At 39.9% G+C, this 20779-nt stretch overlaps 1 protein-coding gene across 1 annotated transcript in view; it reads left to right on the top strand.

Moving 5' to 3' along the window:
- LOC110963726 (uncharacterized) overlaps positions 1–20779 on the top strand; it is a 75890-nt gene that overhangs the window by 6298 nt on the left and 48813 nt on the right. The window contains exons 2-5 of the mRNA XM_051951936.1: positions 3776–3841; positions 12898–13081; positions 15726–16178; positions 16916–17395. Of these exons, the coding sequence (XP_051807896.1) occupies positions 3776–3841; positions 12898–13081; positions 15726–16178; positions 16916–17395 (1183 nt within the window). The remainder of the gene's footprint in view (positions 1–3775; positions 3842–12897; positions 13082–15725; positions 16179–16915; positions 17396–20779) is intronic.

The raw sequence follows: 20779 nt of genomic DNA on the forward strand, positions 1-20779 counted from the left end.
ATTAATGCAATTTGTTTGAGCTAATAGAGCACCCACTCTTCTTGGCTAGCATACAGTACCATTCAAAACGTTGGCTTCACTTAGAAATGTCCTTACTTTTGTGATCCCACACTTTTGAACGATAGTATAGGTCAACTTTTACTCCTTTAGAGCAAATTTACCTAATATTGAGCAACCTTAATTAATATTCAGCAACTTTAAGCCATTTGGAACAACTTTAACTAATATGGAACAATTTTAATATGGAGCCACTTCAACAAATATTGTCAACTTCAGCTAATATAAAGCAACTACAGCTAATATAGAGCAGTTTTTAGCTAATACAGAGCAACTTTAGCTGGTGTAGAAAAACTTTAGCTAAAATTGAGAATTTTTTAGATAATACAGAGGAACTTTAGCTAATATAGAGCAACTTTAGCTGGTGTAGAACAACTTTAGCTAATATTGAGCAATTTTTAGCTAAGACAGAGGAACTTTAGCTAATATAGAGCAACTTTAGCTGGTGTAGAACAACTTTAGCTAATATTGAGCAATTTTTAGCTAAGACAGAGGAACTTTAGCTAATATAGAGCGACTTTAGCTGGTGTAAAACAACTTTAGCTAATATTGAGCAATTTTTAGCGAAGACAGAGGAACTTTAGCTAATATAGAGCGACTTTAGCTGGTGTAGAACAACTTTAGCTAATATTGAGCAATTTTTAGCTAAGACAGAGGAACTTTAGCTAATATAGAGCAACTTTAGCTGGTGTAGAACAACTTTAGCTAATATTGAGCAATTTTTAGCTAAGACAGGGGAACTTTAGCTAATACAGAGCAACTTTAGCTGGTGTAGAACAACTTTAGTTAATACTGAGCAATTTTTAGCTAAGACAGAGGAACTTTAGCTAATATAGAGCAACTTTAGCTGGTGTAGAACAACTTTAGCTAATATTGAGCAATTTTTAGCTAAGACAGGGGAACTTTAGCTAATATAGAGCAACTATAGCTAATATAGAGCAACTTTAGCTAATATTGAGCAATTTCTGCTAATATAGGGCAACTTTTACACCAAGAAATGTCCTTATGTTTGAAAGAAAATCATTTTTTTCCATTTTTCATTGAAGATAAGATTAAATGTCATGAATCCAGTGTAGACATTGTTAATGTGGTAAATGACTATTCTAGCTGGAGATGACTGATTTTTAATGGAATATCTCCATAGGGGTACAGAGGAACATTTCCAACAACCATCACTCCTGTGTTCTTATGCTACATTGTGTTAGCTAATGGTGTTAGAAGGATCATTGATGATTTGATACTTTAAGAAATCTCTGTCCTAAGGGACTGCAAAGCTTACTTTACTGCACTCATCACTCAGATCCGACGTAACGATGAAACGCCATGGGTCGATGACGTGGTAAACTGAGGATCCCCTGTATAAGTGTAGAAATAAAGCTAAATACACAAAACTTTTACTGTAATAATTATATTGGATTCTACATTTTTAAAGACTTTCCCTTTAACCAAAGAGTTGCTGGCAGCCTCGTCACTGCTTATCTACTTTTTAAAGCCACATGTCTGAACCATTTCATTTTGCACAATGTTCTCTTCCTTCATTTGAATGTTGCCTTTTTCTCCTCCTTTGCGTCATTTTCTGTTTCAGAGCATTTATTTTCTCTACATTTTGGCGAGAGGCCGACCCAACCCCCATCCACTTCATCCTCCCCTGTCTGAAAATGTACTTGATTTCACATTCAGCATAATTAGTGACAACAAGGTCACTGGGCCACAAGCACCCGTGATTCACTGGGAAATCGGTTGTTGTTCCCCGTCGCTTCATTATTCGGCTGCAATTAAGGCTTATTAAGGGTGGAGGCCTCATGAGGTATTTCTGACTTAATGTGTATAATCAGACATGATGTGCTTTGTTAAATACAACAGGTACCGGGCTGAACGAAGCTGGGAGACAAAGGCGATGAGATGGCCAGACCTGACGCTGCCCTCTAGCCTCTCAGAGTGGCACTGAAGGGGTTTGAGAGTCTGGCAAAAAGCTGGCATGGAGCTCCACACGGGAAACACGCAGATACACTCCATTGTCCTCCCACCACCCCGTGAGCCCCTCTTGCCTCTTGTCACTCGCTCTGGTTTGGGGTTACAGCCCATGAAAGAGGGGTGAGTCCTGGGAGGATCTGCTCTCTTACTCCCTGGAGTGGATCAACTCCAGAGCTGACTCGGTGCTTCTGGGAGCTGCCAGGAGTTGCAAAGAGAGATGGATGAGATGCCGGGCATCGGCTGGTTATGTGTCCGCGGTGATTGATGAGTTAACGCGGTGCCTCCTGGTCCTCAGGTCAAACCGATGCACCCCAACCATACTGCCACTGCACTATCCTGTTGTCTTCATTTATGGGCACCAAAAAATATTGTTTCCTTGTCTTAAAAAAAATCCAAAAATTCAGTAAAAAATTCACCAAATTTATAAAAATTAGCAAAATTTTCAGGAAGAAAATTCCAAAAATTACTTAAAAGTTTCATTTTAAAAAATCCCCCAATTTGACAAGAAATAAAAATAATGAAAAAAAGTGAAAAAAAATCATAAATATTTTCAAAAAAGAATAAAAATCTTACAAAAAAGTCCTAAAAATATCTAAAGTGATTACATATATATCAGTACAACTTCTAATATTTTCTTCAAGAACATTAAGAAAAAAATCTACCAAAATCCAGCGAATTTTGGTGGATTTTGGTAGATTTTTTTCCCAAATATTCTTAACCCTTGAGTTGTCCCGCGCGTCAAAATTGACCCGTTTTATAGTTTGAAAATGAGGGAAAAATATGTTTTCATAGTGAAATTTCTGATGTCCACATTTTCAACATTTTGGGAAATCTTTGAACATTTTTTGGTGGAATAAAAGAAATGTTAAAAATGTTTCTTACGAATATTCACAAAAAAATAGACCCTTATCCAGCGAATTTCACTTTATTTTGGTTGATTTTTTCTGACTGTTCTTAAAGAAAATATGAGAAGTTTTACTGATATATATGGAATCATTTTAGATATTTTTAGGATTTTTTGGATGATTTTTACTCATTTTTAAAAAATATTTACAAGATTTGTCTTGCCAAATTTAGGAGATTTTTTTTTTTTAAATAAAACTTTCAAGGGAAACTTGTAAGGAATTATTAGAATTTTCTTCCTGAAGGTTTTGCTAATTTTCAGAAATTTGTGAAATTCTTTTGCTGAAGTTTTTGATTTTTTTCACACAAGGAAACAATATTTTTCGGTGCCCGTAAATGAAGACAACAGGAGGGTTAAAGAAACATTTTTTAACATTTCTTTTTTTCCACCAAAAAATGTTCAAAAATTTCCCGAAAATGTGGAAGTTTTCACTGTGAAAGTATATTTTTTTTTCACGTTTTCAAACTTTAAAATGGGTCAATTTGACCCACAGGACAACATGAGGGTTGAGGAGCTGCATGTTCAAAGAGATGAGGAACAGACACTTTGTTAACCGAGCAGATGTTGGGAAGAGGTCGTGTGGGAGGCAACAGTTCATCATTGAGTCCTCAGCTTCTTCTGTAGGAACTCCATCCGCTGGAGGTGTTTCACTGCAGCTCAATAATCAAGACAGAGGGGCTATTAATGCTGTGGTGGCGTTTAATTGTCTCCAGAGAACGTCTCACTGAGCTCCGTAAAGCACCTCTTTTAATTGATCAATGAGAATTGGATAGATCTGAATAGGTGCCATCTTTATGTGATCAATACATTTAAGTTCGGCCTCTTTTCTTTCTCTTACAGACACCCATGTATGTGTCCTTCGTCAGCAAGGCCATTTTATGGGACCGAGGACTCCGCCATGACACTGTAAGTGCACAAACTCTTTTTAATTTGATAGCAAGTGAGCAACAGGCTTCATGCACAAGCAGATGTCCCTTTAGTTAGCTTGAGTGTTTCAAAGTAGGTTGTAGCTGCACATACTTGTCATAAACTGTTCATTTTAAACTGATGAATGCCACCTGTTTAAGAGTACATTCGTATAATGAAAGAAATGACACCCCCAGTTTGCAATCTACAGTAAAACCTCCTAAAAATATTCATAAATCATCCACTAACGACATAAAATCACCCACTAATGACATAAAAACACCTACTAGTGGCTGAAAATCATCCACTAACGACATAAAATCATCCATTAGTGACATAAAATCATCCACTAGTGACATAAAAACACCTACTAGTGACATAAAATCATCCACTAGTGACAAAATCATCTACTAGCGATATAAAATCACTCAACAATGACATAAAAACACCCACTAATGACATAAAATCATCCATTAATGACATAAATCATCCACTAAAGACATAAAATCATCCACTAGTGACATTAAAAACACCTACTAGTGACATAAAATCATCTACTAGTGACATAAAATCACTCAACAATGACATAAAAACACCCACTAATGACATAAAATCATCCATTAATGACAGAAATCATCCACTAATGACATAAAATCACCCATTAGTGACATAAAATCATCCACTAACGACATAAAATCATCCATTAATGATATAAAATCATCCACTAGCGACATAAAATCACTCAACAATGACATAAAAACACCCACTAATGACATAAAAACACCCACTAATGACATAAATCATCCACTAATGACATAAAATCATCCACTAATGACATAAATCATCATCTTGGTTCTATTAATCTGATTATAAACTTTAATTATTCGACAGCACTCCTGTCAGTTTTAAATTTGCATTCATTGATGGTGACAGTGAAATTTTTAACTCCACTTTTTCCTCCTTGCCTCTAACAAGCAACACAAAAGCCACAAACACACACATGCTCCTCTTCTCCTTCCTCTCCTCACATGTCCCCACCTCTCCCCTCCGCTGAAAGGAGTCTGGGAGTGGATGTGCCACAATTAACAGTGGGGTTGCCATGGGGATGGAAGAGTTGTGTGGGCTGGCTTCCTGTCTTGGCCTCTGGTTAAACAAACAAGTAAAGTCGGCAGACAAAAGAGGCCCGCTGGTCCTTACAGCCTCATTTACATCCTCAACTGCCTTCACCACTTCTGCATTCAGCAAGTTCATCGGGCCTGGCATCGCCCGCCGCCGTTCTCCACTCCTGCCCCGCTCCTGCTGTATCTAATAAATCACCGGGGCATTGTGATGGTAAACCTGCTCCCGTCATACGGCGACACAACTTTACGACGAGGGTGTCGCTGTCTAAACAGACAGGCGGCCGACAAGAGGCTGTTGACCCAGCGGTGTGCTTTATGCAGAGCTCCTGTACTGTCACCAGGGACACGAGCTGCAATGGTTCATGCAGGTCAGAATGCACAGGTGCCCAAACAAGGCAGCAGAGCTCTGATTTAAACCCAATATAGGAGGGTTTCTACACAAGCAGCTCGGCTTTACTGTAAGATCCAAGGAGCTGCTCTTGTTCTGGATGTTGAAAAATTTGTTTTTCTGACAGAAAACGACATGTAAACAACTGCATAGAAAGTATCTGGTCAAAGATGCATAAAGGCTTGGAAGAAGATGCTAGCTGCAACTCCCAGCATGATAATTTCAATTAATCATGATTAAATGCAGTGGGAATTTAAAGTATTCAGACCCCTTGAAATTTTTCACTCTGTGTCATTGCAGCCATTTGCCAAAATCTAAAAAGTTCATTTTATTTCTCATTAATGTACACTCAGCACCCCATCTTGACAGAAACAAACAGAAATGTAGATTTTTTTGCAAATTTATTAAAAAAGAAAAACTGAAATATCACATGAAGTTTGGGAAGACCACAACTCTTCCTAGACCTGGCCGTCCAGCCAAACTGAGCAATGGTGGGAGAAGAGCCTTAGTGAGAGAGGTAAAGAAGAAGCCAAAGATCACTGTGGCTGAGCTCCAGAGATGCAGTCGGGAGATAGGAGAAAATTCCACAAAGTCAACTATCACTGCAGCCCTCCACCAGTCGGGGCTTTATGGCAGAGTGGCCCGACGGAAGCCTCTCCTCAGTGCAAGACGCATGAAAGCCTGCATAGAGTTTGAAAAAACACATGAAGGACTCCCAGACTATGAGAAATAAGATTCTCTGGTCTGATGAGACCAGGATTGAACTTTTTGGTGTTAATTCTAAGCGGTATGTGTGGAGAAAACCAGGCACTGCTCATCACCTGCCCAATACAATCCCTACAGTGAAACATGGTGGTGGGAGCATCATGTTGTGGGGGTGTTTTTCAGCTGCAGGGACAGGACGACTGGTTGCAATTGAAGGAAGGATGAATGAGGCCAAGTACAGACATATCCTGGAGGAAAACCTCTTCCAGAGTGCTCAGGACCTCAGACTGGGCCGAAGGTTCACCTTTCAACAGGACAATGACCCCAAGCACACAGCTAAAATAACAAAGGAGTGGCTTCAGAACAACTCTGTGACCGTTCTTGACTGACCCAGCCATAGCCCGGACCTAAACCCAATTGAGCATCTCTGGAGAGACCTCAGAATGTCTGTCCACCAACGTTCACCATCCAACCTGACAGAAGTGGAGAGGATCTGCAAGGAAGAATGGCAGAGGATCCCCAAATCCAGGTGTGAAAAACTTGTTGCGTCATTCCCAAGAAGACTCATGGCTGTACTAGCTGAAAAGGGTGCTTCTACTCAATACTGAGCACAGGGTCTGAATACTTCTGACCATGGGATATTTCAGTTTTTCTTTTTTAATAAATTTGCAAAAAATTCTACATTTCTGTTTTTTTCTGTCAAGATGGGGTGCTGAGTGTACATTAATGAGAAATAAAATGAACTTCTTTGATTTTGGCAAATGGCTGCAATGACACAGAGAGTGAAAAATTTCAAGGGGTCTGAATACTTTCCATACCCACTGTATCTTTCATTTTTTATATATATTTATCAAATTTCAATTTGTATGAGCAAACAGACTCAAGAAAGTAGGGCAGAACCAAGATGATGATTTTATGTCACTAGTGGATGATTTTATGTCACTAGTGGATGATTTTATGTCACTAGTGGATGATTTTATGCCATTAGTGGATGATTTTGTGTCATTGGTGGATGATTTTGTGTCATTGGTGGATGATTTTATGTCACTAGTGGATGATTTTATGTCACTAGTGGATGATTTTGTGTCATTGGTGGATGATTTTGTGTCATTGGTGGATGATTTTATGTCACTAGTGGATGATTTTATGTCATTAGTTGATGATTTTATGTCACTAGTGGACGATTTTGTGTCATTGGTGGATGATTTTATGTCACTAGTTGATGATTTTATGTCACTAGTTGATGATTTTATGTCACTAGTGGATGATTGTATGTCACTAGTTGATGATTTTATGTCACTAGTGGATGATTGTATGTCACTAGTTGATGATTTTATGTCACTAGTGGATGATTGTATGTCACTAGTTGATGATTTTATGTCACTAGTGGATGATTGTATGTCACTAGTGGATGATTTTATGTCACTAGTGGATGATTGTATGTCACTAGTGGATGATTGTATGTCACTAGTTGATGATTTTATGTCACTAGTTAATGATTTTATGTCACTAGTGGATGATTTTGTGTCATTGGTGGATGATTTTGTGTCATTGGTGGATGATTTTATGTCACTAGTGGATGATTGTATGTCACTAGTTGATGATTTTATGTCACTAGTTGATGATTTTATGTCACTAGTGGATGATTGTGTGTCACTAGTTGATGATTTTATGTCACTAGTTGATGATTTTATGTCACTAGTGGATGATTTTATGTCACTAGTTGATGATTTTATGTCACTAGTGGATGATTGTGTGTCACTAGTTGATGATTTTATGTCACTAGTGGATGATTTTGTGTCACTAGTTGATGATTTTATGTCACTAGTTGATGATTTTATGTCACATGCCTTTGCAATTTACTGTATTTCTGACAAACTGTCCCTCCTTTTCAGTCAACATGTATGTTACATAGGTCAGGACTCACACCACGGTAACCCAGAAAATAGAGGAGAAATGTCAAACATGGTGCAAAAGGGTCGTATTTTAACCCCAACCATGATGCTTTTCTAAATCTGACCTAAGTGTCCGCACATGGAGCACAAACCCCAGTCTGTTGTCTTGTTCAAGAGAGCATTTGCTGTCGCCTTTTTCCACCTGAAGCTCACAAACATCCAAGCAGTGAGAAGACTGAAACAGAAAGTACAGAAACTGCTTATGTAAAGCAGCAGAACTATCCCAGTATTTTCTGTTGTCTGCTTGTGCTTTTCCTCGTTGTGTAGTTTCTGGATGTGGCGGCTTCAGGGCCCCGTGGGGTTGCGTGGGCCTGCAAAGCGGGATCATTGTCTACCCATCGAAAGCAAGAAAGTGACTCTGAATGCTAAGCTGCATCTGAGCCTGGCTTCTGACACGAGCTGATAATCAGATTTGCTCCCCTGAATCCGCCGGACTCCACAAAGCGTCCCACTGTCGTCGTCCCCCACTTCGCCTCTCGCCGGCCTCCTCGCCAGCGTCCCCGGCCCTCCCTCCTCCCCCGCGGCAAAGCTAATTACACCCCGCAGAAACACAAATCTCCATGATTTAAAAAGTCACTCTTTTTCAGGGGTTTAACCTTGTTAGGGCCTAAGCCTGGCTTTCTTGTGCATCAGCTCTGTGAAGAATTCTCTGTTCCTGCAGACGCTGGGACATAGACACACTTCTGTCTCTGCTCGTAGCTGTCCGCCTGTCAGAGGGTTCACAGTGTAATTAAGCGTGTGTGCGTGTGTGTGTGTGTGTGTGTGTCACTGCTTGTGTATGCTCATGTGTGTGTGTGTTTAGAGGTGAGGGAGGGTGAAGGAGCACACGCAACGCTGTCCTCTGCAGGCCATCTGGGACTCTGACTAACTAATAGACTTCCTACATTCATCGAGCAGCGCTACTTGTACATCTCAATCAGGGAGCTGTTGACCACAAACAGGCCTATAATGACATTAGCCAGCTCTGGCTGTGTGAGGACAGCGTGTGGGTTGCCTGACGCCAGGAGGTCAGCCTGTTTCCTGGAGGCCTGCAGGGCCCTGAAGGAGCCCACACCAACCAGCGTTATGGGTGTCTGCAGAAACTACAGTCCTACCTACTGTCACTGCTGGGAATACTTTCCTCTGTGACATGTTGCAGCAAACTTTAATCCATTTTCAGGCAACATGTAGAGCAGCAGAGCACTATTTAATTTGAATGGTTAGACAAAATGACAAAAACGAGATAGAAAAATGACAAAACTGAGACACAAAATGACAAAAATGAGATAGAAAATGACAAAACTGAGACACAAAATGACAAAACTGAGACACAAATTGGCAATAGCGAGACACGAAACAACAAAATCAAGACACAAAATGACAAAAACGAGACACGAAATGACAAAATCAAGACCCAAATAACAAAAACGAGATAGAAAATGACAAAAACAAGACATGAAGCAACAAAATCAAGACCCAAAATGACAAAAACGAGGCACAAAAAGACTAAATTAAATGACAAAACGGAGACATTAAACTAAATATTTGATTGATAGAACATTGGCCATAAACCACATGCAACCTTCTTTATCTGTCCTTTACATGACAGGATTCAAATGGACAAAAGTTGATCTAAATTCCCCTTGAATCCTAAAATCAGGTCTGCTGTACTAGAACTGTACTTTTAAATTTCAGTTTGAGATAATATGATGAAGCACAACTTTAACTGGTAATATGAGGACAAAATCAACAGCAATGATAACGGTCTTAGAACCAGATAATTAGCTAATAATGCAGAGCCCCACCTTAGTTAATACTGTAGAGATCCTTTTACCATTCCACACTCGGTCTGGTTCGTAATCCAGCTGTTGTTGTTAACATTTTAATCACAGAGGCATGAGCTTTTTCTTTTTCTTTTTCTTCTGTCTGATTTTTGTCATTTTGTGTCTCGGTTTTGTCGTTTTCTGTCTCGTTTTTGTCATTTTGTGTATCATTTTTTCATTTTGTGTATCGGTTTTGTGGTTTCTTGTCTCAGTTTTGTGATTTTCTGTCTCATTTTCATCATTTTGTGCCTCATTTTTGTCATTTTATGTCTCATTTTTGTCATTTTGTGTATCGGTTTTGTGGTTTCTTGTCTCGGTTTTGTGATAGTTGTAATATGTTGATTTTAGGTATGAAAACAGCAGAAATGTCAACTATGTTACAAAAACAATATTGACCGGTTTGGTAATTTAAATTTCTACACACCACATCATCAGGATGCTTTTTGAAGACACAGAAAACACAGAAGCTCATCAGTGTGAACATGTAAGATGAGAAAAGTCAGCGTGTTTAGAGGATGAGCAGCTTCGTCCTGCTTGTGTTTTGCTTGTTCAGATGAATTAAAACCGCTTTTTCTCAGATCTACGTGAACATTCGTGTCCGGACCTGTTCCCCAGAAGGTCACATGTTTGATGACACCATCCTGGTCGATCCTCACAAAGCCCTCCTCAGCCTTCAGAGGGGTCTGAGTGACGGGTAATGAGGAAGCCGGAGGGGAGGAAGAGGAGCGAGGCCTCTTCTTCTGCACTTTCTACCTCAATTCTCTGCCTTTACATCACAACAATGCAAATCTTTAAAGCCTCCACATCTGAGGGAAGGGACTCAGTGGAGATGGTTCAGGGATTTAAAGGCTGATCCTCCCTGTGTGAGTCACAGTCAGTCGCCCCACCTTCCTCCCCATTTCTCCCCCTTTCTCCCCCTTTCTCTCTTGTCCTCAGACAGATGTTGTTTCTGTTGGATTTGATAAACGGTGACGAGCTGAAATTTGTTTTAGATGAAGCTCAAATCCAAGTCAAATAAAAGTGTTTATTACAGCTGTTTGCTATCTGACGGATGTCGTTTATGCATTTTTTGGTCGCTTTGTAACTATTTTGTTTAATTTTTTTGTCGTGTTTCTTGCTTTGGTCATTTTGTGTCTTGGTTTTGTTGTTTTCTGTCTCATTTTTGTCATTTTCAGTTTCTGTTTTGTCATTCTATCTCATTTATGTCACTTTCTGTCTCGTTTTTTGTCATTTTGTGTCTCAATTTTGTCGTTTTCTGTCTCATTTTTGCCGTTTTGACTCGGTTTTGTCGTTTTGTTTCTCACTTTTGGCATTTTTTGTTTCTTTTGTGTCATTTGTATACTTTCTTGTGTCGTTTGATTTTTTTGTTTTCTTTCTTGCTTATGTCATTTTAAGTCATTTTTGTTATTTTGTTTGTTGTGAAGTTATTTTATGTCTTGTTTTTGACATTTTGTGTTTCCTTTTTGTCTCGCTTGTCTCTTTTATCATATTTTTGTCACTTTGTGTTTCACTTTATTCATTGTTTTGTGCCGTTTTTGTAATTGTGAGGCTTTTTTTGTCTCATTTGTGTCATTTATAAATTTTTTTGTTGCTTTGTTTCTTGCTTTTGTCATTTTGTGTCTCATTTTTGTAATTTTTTTATGTTGTCTATTTTTTTTTTGTCGTTCAGTAACATTTTTCTCTCTTTTTTTTGTTTTGTTTCGGCTATTTGCTCTCTGATGGCCAAAGAAAGACTTTTTAGTGGTTGGCGTGCTGCTGTTAGTCGTCCGTTTTTTCACACATTTTAAATATTTACCAGCTTTTATCCTGCCGGTGTCCTCTAAAGAGCTGTATCACCCTTGAGATCATTTTTTGCCTCCTCTCACTGACAGAGGATGCAGGTTGTGGGTGTAAGAACAGAAAGCTGGAGTTACTTTGAGTGCTGATCTATTTTGTGGACACAAGGGGGCAGTAATGGTGCCATGCATCATTTGAATTTTCCACCTGCAGGGTTTCTCTTTCAAGCTTTTATTTTGTAGTAGCTTGGAACACAGATGTTTGTCAGTGTGGATTTATTTTGGTTTATTTGGGGATATTGATTGCACATGTGATGGATTAAATTCATTTTTCATCTTTTTTGGCGTCTATTTTCCTTAATTGCCCTCAAAGGATGCAATCAATTTAGTTACATTTAAGTTTTTGTTAATTTTATTTTGGAACATTTTCTATTAAACATAGTAAAAGTTCAGCCTCAATTTTTGATGCACATTTTAAAAATGTTTTTAAAACTAATATTTAAATTTATTTGATTTTAGTTTTTCGTTCCATTTCTATAAATGGTTTATATACATATATTTTTTATTTTTTATCGAGTGTTTAATTATTGATTGTTGGCTTAATTATTCTTAGTTTTTAATTATCATATATAATCTTTTTTCACTTTTATTACATTTTTTATTTCATTTGATAAGATGTAATTTATTTATATTTATTGTTTTTTATTTTAATTGACTTTTCATTTACCATTTTTAATAATAAATACTAATTATTTTTGTTTTTGAATATTTTTTCCTTTTTTCTTTCACGATTATTACTTTTCATACATTTTCTATATTTATTTATTATATATATTTTGTATTTTTCTATTTTAAAAATATATTTAGAATTATTTTATTGTTAGTTTTGTTGATTAGTGGCTTAATTATTAATTGTTTTTAATTATGTGTCATTTTTATTTTTTCACTTTTATTAAAATTTTTATTTAATTTGATAATGTGTAATTTATATACATTATTTATTCTATTTTATTTACTCTTAAATCATTAATACTAATAATTCATTTAGTTTTTAAAAATGTTTTTCATATGTAAATTCTATATTATGTATTTATTTTTCTCATATATTTATTGTATTTTTCTATTAAAAATATTTAGTTATCTTATTGCTTATTTATTTCCTGTATGTTGAGTTTTTCTTGTTTTTTTTTGTTTTTGTTTTTTTCCGACAAAATCCGTACTTTACAGGGCAGATAGAGCATTTGATGCTAAAACCAAGTCATTTTATCTTGCACCTAACTGGATATATTTCTCTTTGTTTCCTGCTGCAGGTCCATGATCATGCAGCCCATCGTCCCTCTCTGTGTCCTCGCTTCCTGTCTCACATGAAAGCTCATCCTGAAAACTTGATTCCTCCTCGTTACTTGAGCTCCAAGTCTGTTCATCAGCTTCCATCTCAGGGGAAGATGCTGAATCCACCCGCTGTAGCTGCCCCGAAGAGCCACATGTTGGCAGGTGAGTCCTATCAGTGAACCACCTGGTGCTTTCACACTCTGGCAGCGGCCACAGGGGGAGTCCACCAACTCCTTTAACACCACGGTTCTGCTCATTAACAGCCTTTCTCGCCTTTTCTTTCCTCTCCTGAACGGTGGAGGTGGAGGTGGAGGCCACCGGGCTCGTTGTTAGCTCTTAGTCCGTCTCTGCGATTGTGTTTGGTTAAGTCAGGGGTGTCAAACATGCGGCCCGTGGGCCAAAACCGGCCCTCCAGAGGGTCCAGTCCGGCCCTCAAAGTGTAAAAATTACAGAGAAGACATGGACTGCAGATTGTAAATTAGTAAAACTATAAATTTAAAATGATTTCTAGACCATGACAAGTTGTTTTGATCATAAAGTAAAATACTAGATTGTTCTTTTGTCATTTTGCATGTCATTTTTGTTACATTGTTACACTTTTTTGATCTGACTTTTAGAATTAGAATTGCTCCTTTGTAGCCACTCTGTGATCTATAAGTTGTAATGTGTAAATGATAAACTGAGGCTAAATGTTACTAAAATTGATCTTATTTTCCTTTCAACATTTCAGGTTGTTCATGATGTTTTGTAAAAGGATAATTCCTTAAATGTGAACATTTTCAGAATGTGCTTTTTTGCCCTAAAACAAATGTGCTTATTTATAGGTTCTTATGCTGTGATTTTAATGGAGAGCAAATTGGGCTGAATGTGGAACTGAACTAAGAAGAGTTTGACACCCCTGGGTTAAATCTCGCCTCTCCGCTGTGGGCGAGGAAATGCCCCAGAGCGCCGCCCTCCTGGTGGTCCTCTGGACTCAGAGAAAGGCCTGGTGCCGCTCCTTTCAGAGCCCGGCTTCTGATGTGAAGGCATTTTACCCCAGCACACACCTCAGCCCCGCAGCAGGGCACGGCTTTGTTGTGTGTGTGTGTGTGTGTGTGTGTAGAGACGAGGAGGGGGGCATTTCTCAGCACCGGGGTCGAATACTAATTATTCTACCATATGGTGGTCGGCTCCCTCACAATCGTCCTGAACCCTCCTCCCTGAAGAAACGTGCTGCGCCCGACGCCATGGCTGTGCTCTGACACATGTCATTCATACACACACACACACACACACACACACCGGCTCGCGTACACTTGTGTGTGTGTGTGTGTGTGTGTGTGTGTGTGTGTGTGTGTGTGTGTGTGTGTGTGTGTGTGTGTGTGTGTGTGTGTGTGTGTGTGTGTGTGTGTGTGTGTGTAACAGATGGCAGTGGCAGGGCAGTGAAAGAGGAGGCAGTGCAGAAATGTGCTCTCCAGTGTGTTCTCTTTATCCCCCTGTGCTGACTCTTCTTGGCAGCAGACCCCCAGGAAACAAGAGCAGATTGTCTGACACCCTCCACCCCGTCACCCCTACACCACACACACACACACACACACACACACACACACACACACACACACACACACGGTGGTCAACAAAAAAATAGGAGGTGAGAGAGAGGAAATGGGCGGATTTGAAGTTTGTGGAAGCGAATGTTCGAGGGATTAAAGGAAACGTGGAAATAAGAGCTGGAGAAGGAGAGATAATAGTTGTAGTAGGAAAGAAAGCAGATGTGGGTCAGTATATAATTGAGGGACTTATTAATAAAAATGACTGGATAACACTAAAATATCAACTAAATAACCGTCCCAGTTTAATAACAACCACCTTCTAATTAGATAAACAATGATAAAATGAGCCTATTCAGAAATGTTTTGATTGTGTTCTTTTTATTAAGTTGAGATAATCATGACAGATATTTCTTTTTGTCATTTTGTGTCTCGATTTTGTCATTTTGTGTGTGGATTTTGTCGTTTCCTGTCTCGTTTTTGTCATTTCATGTCTTGCTTTCATATCGCTCGTGTTTATTCAGTTATTTCAGCTGAAGTTTGAAGGTTTTCGTCACGCATATGTTGCAGACTTTTCAAAATGTTAATCTCATTTCATTTTTCTGCCCTCCGGCTTCTCATCTTCTTTTTTATGTAAAAACAGAGAAACTTGTCTTCTACAGAGAATGACTTTAGATCTCTGACCAAGTCTCACGGTTAGTTGAAGCAGTAACACAAATGATCACAATCTTCCAAAAAGATGGATATAGATAGATAGATACTTTATTAATCCAGAGGGATATTAAAATGTTTAATAACTTACATATAACAACATAAATAACTAAAAGACAGGACATTAACATTATAGGTTAGTATACTCTGACAAACTTTCTGTGCAACACTATAAAACTATGAAACTATATGAACCAAGAACTGCTGTTGGCATTCCCCAAACACTTGTTGTCACCAACAGTTTTTTTACACCTGTAACTGTCTAGTCTGCTGCAGTGTGTTCATGTGTGCTCCCTACCCTCAGGTCCGATTACTGTGGTGAATATTGAGTTGGGAAACTGGCAGCTGCTCCAGTGTGGCGATTTCTGGCTGCCTTTGTTCACAGACTGACCCACTGAGCAGGAAACAAGGGTTCCTCAGGACCGAGGAAAGTGGGAATGAAAATGTCACCAGCAGACCTTGGACATTTTAAAGATCTGTACCATGTTGACCTTTGCAGAAAAGAGAAGAGAGACCCGTTGAGTGCAATAAACCTAAAAAATGTTTTGTTTTTGTTTTTATTAAAGGGTGCTTCCATCTTAATCCTGAAAGAAGAACCAGTGGTGTGCAGAATGCTGGTCTGATCACAGGAAGGCGTTCTGCTGTTGTTGTTCCTCGTCTCCGGCTCCCTGCTACTCCACCTCCATCCACCATTAATCCAACACCTCCCCAACCCAATACACCTCAGTCTGATGCTGAGAGACAGAAGAGCAAGACAAGCATTGCTCCAGCATCTCCCTCCTACCTGCCTCCTCCTCCTCCTCCTGAAGTTCCTGTCAGGGAAAAGCTGCTGCAGCCTGCTGTGGTGGAGCCAGACTCGGATCTGAACATCAAACCTGCTGGATCGACACTCTCAGCATCTCCAACCTCACTCTCACAAGGATCTCTGTCAGATTTAAGTCGTCCACCTTCCAGTTTGTTCAGCCGAAGCACCGACCTCTCCAGTGGCAGGAGCAGCGTCCTGAGTGATAAAGCCACCGGTAAAACTGATTCTACCAATGAACCTCCTTCATATGAACAGAAGGATGTCAGCAAATTATACTTTAACCCACTATTTGACCAATTAAGTTTATCGATTAAAGGAAAAAAAACATCCTGATGTCTGCAGAAGCCCACAACTCGAATATATTTGCTTTAACCCTGTAGAACCCACTGCTAAAAGAATACATTAGTTTATATAGACACACATATTTATGCATACATGTGTGTATATATATAGATATATATATATATATGTGTGTGGGTGTGTGTGTGTATAAGTATATATATATATATATAACAGGAACACTTTTCCTGTTTTTTCTGACAACAGAATGTTGACGTACCTTCTCCACCAAATTCTACACTAGAATTTCTAGTATAAGTGATGATGCATCTCAGACACCTCAATATTTGCAAATTAAAATAACTGTGCCTAATAATAACAATAATAATTTTAAAAGCTTTATTTCTGCAACACCTCAAAGCAAGGAGTTAGAAATTGCTTTACAAAAACAGGCAACAGTAAAACATTAAGAAAAGACATTATATCCAAACAAAACATTAAAAAGGGCTAAAAGAAAGGAGTACACTGTTTACCAAAGCAGTCTCTGTTGGAAAAGTGAGAAGAGCATAGCTCGTTCGATATTTGAAATGAGAATTTAGACAATAACTTCGTGTGATTCCAGGTACAGAAAAGTGTGTTGAATTAATTTAGTTTCCTTCTGTCTTTTTCCAGCAGACATCCTGGACTCGGATCCAGAAGACAGCGCTTGTTTGTCCCCTCTTCAGCCTTCCCCAACGATGCTGTTACCTCTGGCTTCTCCAGCAACATCCAGCCTTCATCAGTCCTTCAGCAGCACCAAACCTCCGCTCTACGAGCCGCTGTTTGGCCGAACCGAACCCCTCTCTCCTCGCCAGGCATCGGGTTTCCATCTGAAATCAGACAAACCTCCGAGCAGCAGCAGCAGGAGAAGCACAAAAACAGCAGAAAACCTCCACCTAGATCCGTCTGTTGGTCCTGATCTCAACCCATCCTTGGACTCTGATCGAGGCCGTGCTACGCCGGCTTTTCGCTCCACCACTTGGTCTTCTTGTCCGAGTCCACAGAGGACCACTCCCTGCTCGGGGTCAGCAGCAAAGATGACCCCTTCTCCTCCAGCGTCCAGGCTGGAGTCTCACCGCTGGCCCATCCTGCCTCCCATCTCCCCTGTCAGAGGTAAGAAATGAGCTCTGCCAGCCACATATGGGCCGTTCACAGCCTCCTCCTGCCTACTTTCTTTGGGTTCTGATTGTCCTGAACATGGCTGGACATCCCACCCGGAGACAAAGAGATCAGGGCCAGACAGAGAAATCAAAGCCTGCTGCCACAGCGAGGCGTTCAGATGCTCCTGCCCCCGTCAACACGTTGTGAAAGGTTTGCTGTCAGCCTGTTTTTCCCCACCTCCTCCCACCACATAATAAATAACGCAGAAAGCTTTTCTTTTTCCTCTAAATCAGCAATAGAAAGGAGGGCTTTTGATGAAAAGCTGGTACCGTTTGATTCCCTGTTCAAAGGCGTGGGGCCCCAACAATAGGAGTCGGGGTCCCTACCTCGTGTGCCGTGCCTCTCAGCCTCGGCTCCCCCATGCCTTCGCTATTCTCCGGGCTCTGAGAGGGAGACGTGTAGCTGATGGTCATAAATCCACGCTGACCACCGCTAGCTGACGGCAAAAACACAGAGGGCTGCCACAATAGAATACCTCCATGGCGTTCCTGCGGCCACTAATTTACCGTTCCCAATGGGGATAAAGGACGAGGCCACTGACATCTGACTTCTCCAGGAACTTTATGAAAGAAAGCAAACAATGTGGAAATTGTGTAGGGATTTTCTCCTTTCTATCAGAGACATCTACTGTTCTCTGTGTGGTGCTGTACTGCAGGGGGGCCGGTTCTGTATCGGAGCACGCTGTTCTCTTCACGGCAGACACAGAGCGAGTGTCACTGGTTCATTTATTTCACCGCAGATGGAGGCAATTCAGGTTCAATGTGGCCTCAGCGTGGCAGCGTGTAAGGCTTGGAAGATAATTCCAGTTTATTAAAACTTTGGTTGTATTTTTCTAGGTGGAGACATAACTTCGATTAGTTATGATGTACCACGCTCTCTTATAGTTTACGAATATGTACGCCTCTACAAATAGATGAAGCCACCAAAGTTTGTCCATAAACTTTATATATAGTTTGAATTTAACAACAGACTACTTGGGTCAATTCATTCCAGCTTTCTTCTGAACACAGTGAACTCAACTGGGAATGTTTTGGTAAACATGTCAGCCCTACAGTGTCACTCACAGCTAGAAAAAGGCTCAACCTGGCCAACTAACAGCAGTGCAGATGAAGCCCTCATTTCTGATGGATAGCTTCTATGGATTTCCACTGTTTACTGAGCCAAGATAAAATTAAAGCTGCAAGCAGCATTGATTGGGTCCTCGCATCCTTGCTGGTCAGTGAAGCATGTCCACCAGGTGGCGCTGCAACTGAGAGTGTATTTCAGCCTATGTGTCTGGTGAAGGTCGGACTCTGATCACACATGTAAAGTTTGAGGCAGATTGGAGCATGTACAGGTCAGTTACACAGTATTTACTGGTTTATGGCGAGACATGCAACATGTCCACCAGGTAGCGCTATGACTGTAACTGTATGTTGGTCTATGGGTGTCATCAGGGCAGGACTCTGATCACACATGTGAAGTTTGAGGCAGATTGGAGCATATTCAGGCTCGTGACGCAGCATTTCCTGTTTAATGGCGAAACGCTGAAACTCCGTGGGCTGCCATTTCCACGCCCCAAAGACTGCCAGGTAAATTTTCATGCGTCTTGACGAGTTACTTAATCCTTCCAGTGAGTTGTGGGTCTACCTCGGGGTCTCTTCCCAGGCGGACGTGTTCGGAAAGCCTTCTAACTTATAGATCTGTTATTCAGACCTCCTGGACTTCGGTACCCGAGGCAGTATATCCCTACAGCAAAACCCTAGTATTTTAAAGGTCTGTCTTAAGATTTATATTCACAAAAAATGCCTTGTTAGATGTTATCAGTCACTCATACTGGTCCTTCCTCCTCCCCCGTTTCTTTATAATCTGGAGCATTAGAAACTTTCATTGATCGCCTCTTCAGTTTTTCCTTCACCAGATTTGAAATTCCAGTATAGTGTGAAATGCATGCGAGGTGTATCTGGCGCCAGTAGACTAACCAGCATTGTGTTGTTGTTTGATAAGGATCTGAAGCTTGCAGGAGTTCATTTGAATGTAAAATTGCTGCACTAGTACAAAACTGCAGTAGTCTGAATTATGTGGAAGAGTTGTTGTGTGTGGACATTTTGGAGGCGAATCACATGGGGATCTTTCAAAGCTACGGCTTTTCTTCCAGACTGAATTGTCACTTTTTGGCCTCCCAGTTGTGTTAAAAAAAACAGCAAATCACCCAGTGTTTATTTCATACAAACGGGGCTGTAACCTTGAGTTGTCTAAATTATACTTCTGAAATTTTTAGTCTGAAATGTAAAAGTCTGTCCCACAGCATTTACGTATCCAAATCAATAGTTTTTAGGGTAGTACATAGATAATTCTGGTCGATGACAACTTAAATCTGTGTAATTGTTTGATGTCGGTGATGGAAATGAAAAAATTAAACTTGTCATTGACCAGAACTATCTTTTAAAAAGTTGTTGAGAAAAATTTTCTGTTCAAAGAAGTAGTTAGTAGTGATGTGCGATACTACAAGATTCGGTATCGATCCAGTACCAAGTAAATACAGGGCCTCCATCGCCAATACTGATAGCGATAGTCCAGACTAAGCTTTTCAGTAGTTGGCAGGTTTGATCAAAGGTTAGGTGCTGTATACAGTCGTCCACATCTGGAATGAAGATGGGGTTGTAAATGCTTAAAGAGTTTAAGAGTCAGACTAATTCCTGGGTAGGTTTTCTGTGGGTCAGACAAGGAAGAATCTGGGTTGCCGATTAAATCACAAAGTGAGGGATAGTCTCTTTGAACAGTTTTGACAATTTGGTCAATATTTGTGCCATACTTCTGTCACTGAAGTAGGAAATGCTCTTTTAAGATGCATTTTTACATACAGTTTTTGCACAGTTACTTTTGTAATGATGAATACAAAAACATTTTGGTTATTGTCTTTGATAATGAAGCGTGACAGATATTGTCATTTCGTCCCGCCATCCTGGTTCCATCTGAGACTCACTAGTTGAGCATTTTCTGATAAACAGACACTACATTTACCTGGTACCAGGTACTACGTCCTAATGGAAAACCTCACAAACCGAGCCGAGCCGAGCAGGTGCTCGTGGAACAGCGCCATATTTAACATACAGGTGAGAAACTTAAACTAAAGCATCAATCTTATTATACTGGTATCGTTCAACATCAATACCAATGCTGGTATCATTATTTTTGATATTTAGATCGATCCACCCACCTCTAGTAGTTAGTAGCAGATGAGGTGTTTTTTTTTTTTATCTGAAGCAGCAAATCCAGCATCACAACCTCAGTTTGATCCCACATACAGCAGCAGAGGCTCTCCTCATCTCTCTCTGCCCTTTGTGACCCTGAGCA

The sequence above is a fragment of the Acanthochromis polyacanthus genome, chromosome 1, assembly GCF_021347895.1.
Source record: "Acanthochromis polyacanthus isolate Apoly-LR-REF ecotype Palm Island chromosome 1, KAUST_Apoly_ChrSc, whole genome shotgun sequence".
Classification (NCBI taxonomy): domain Eukaryota; kingdom Metazoa; phylum Chordata; class Actinopteri; family Pomacentridae; genus Acanthochromis; species Acanthochromis polyacanthus.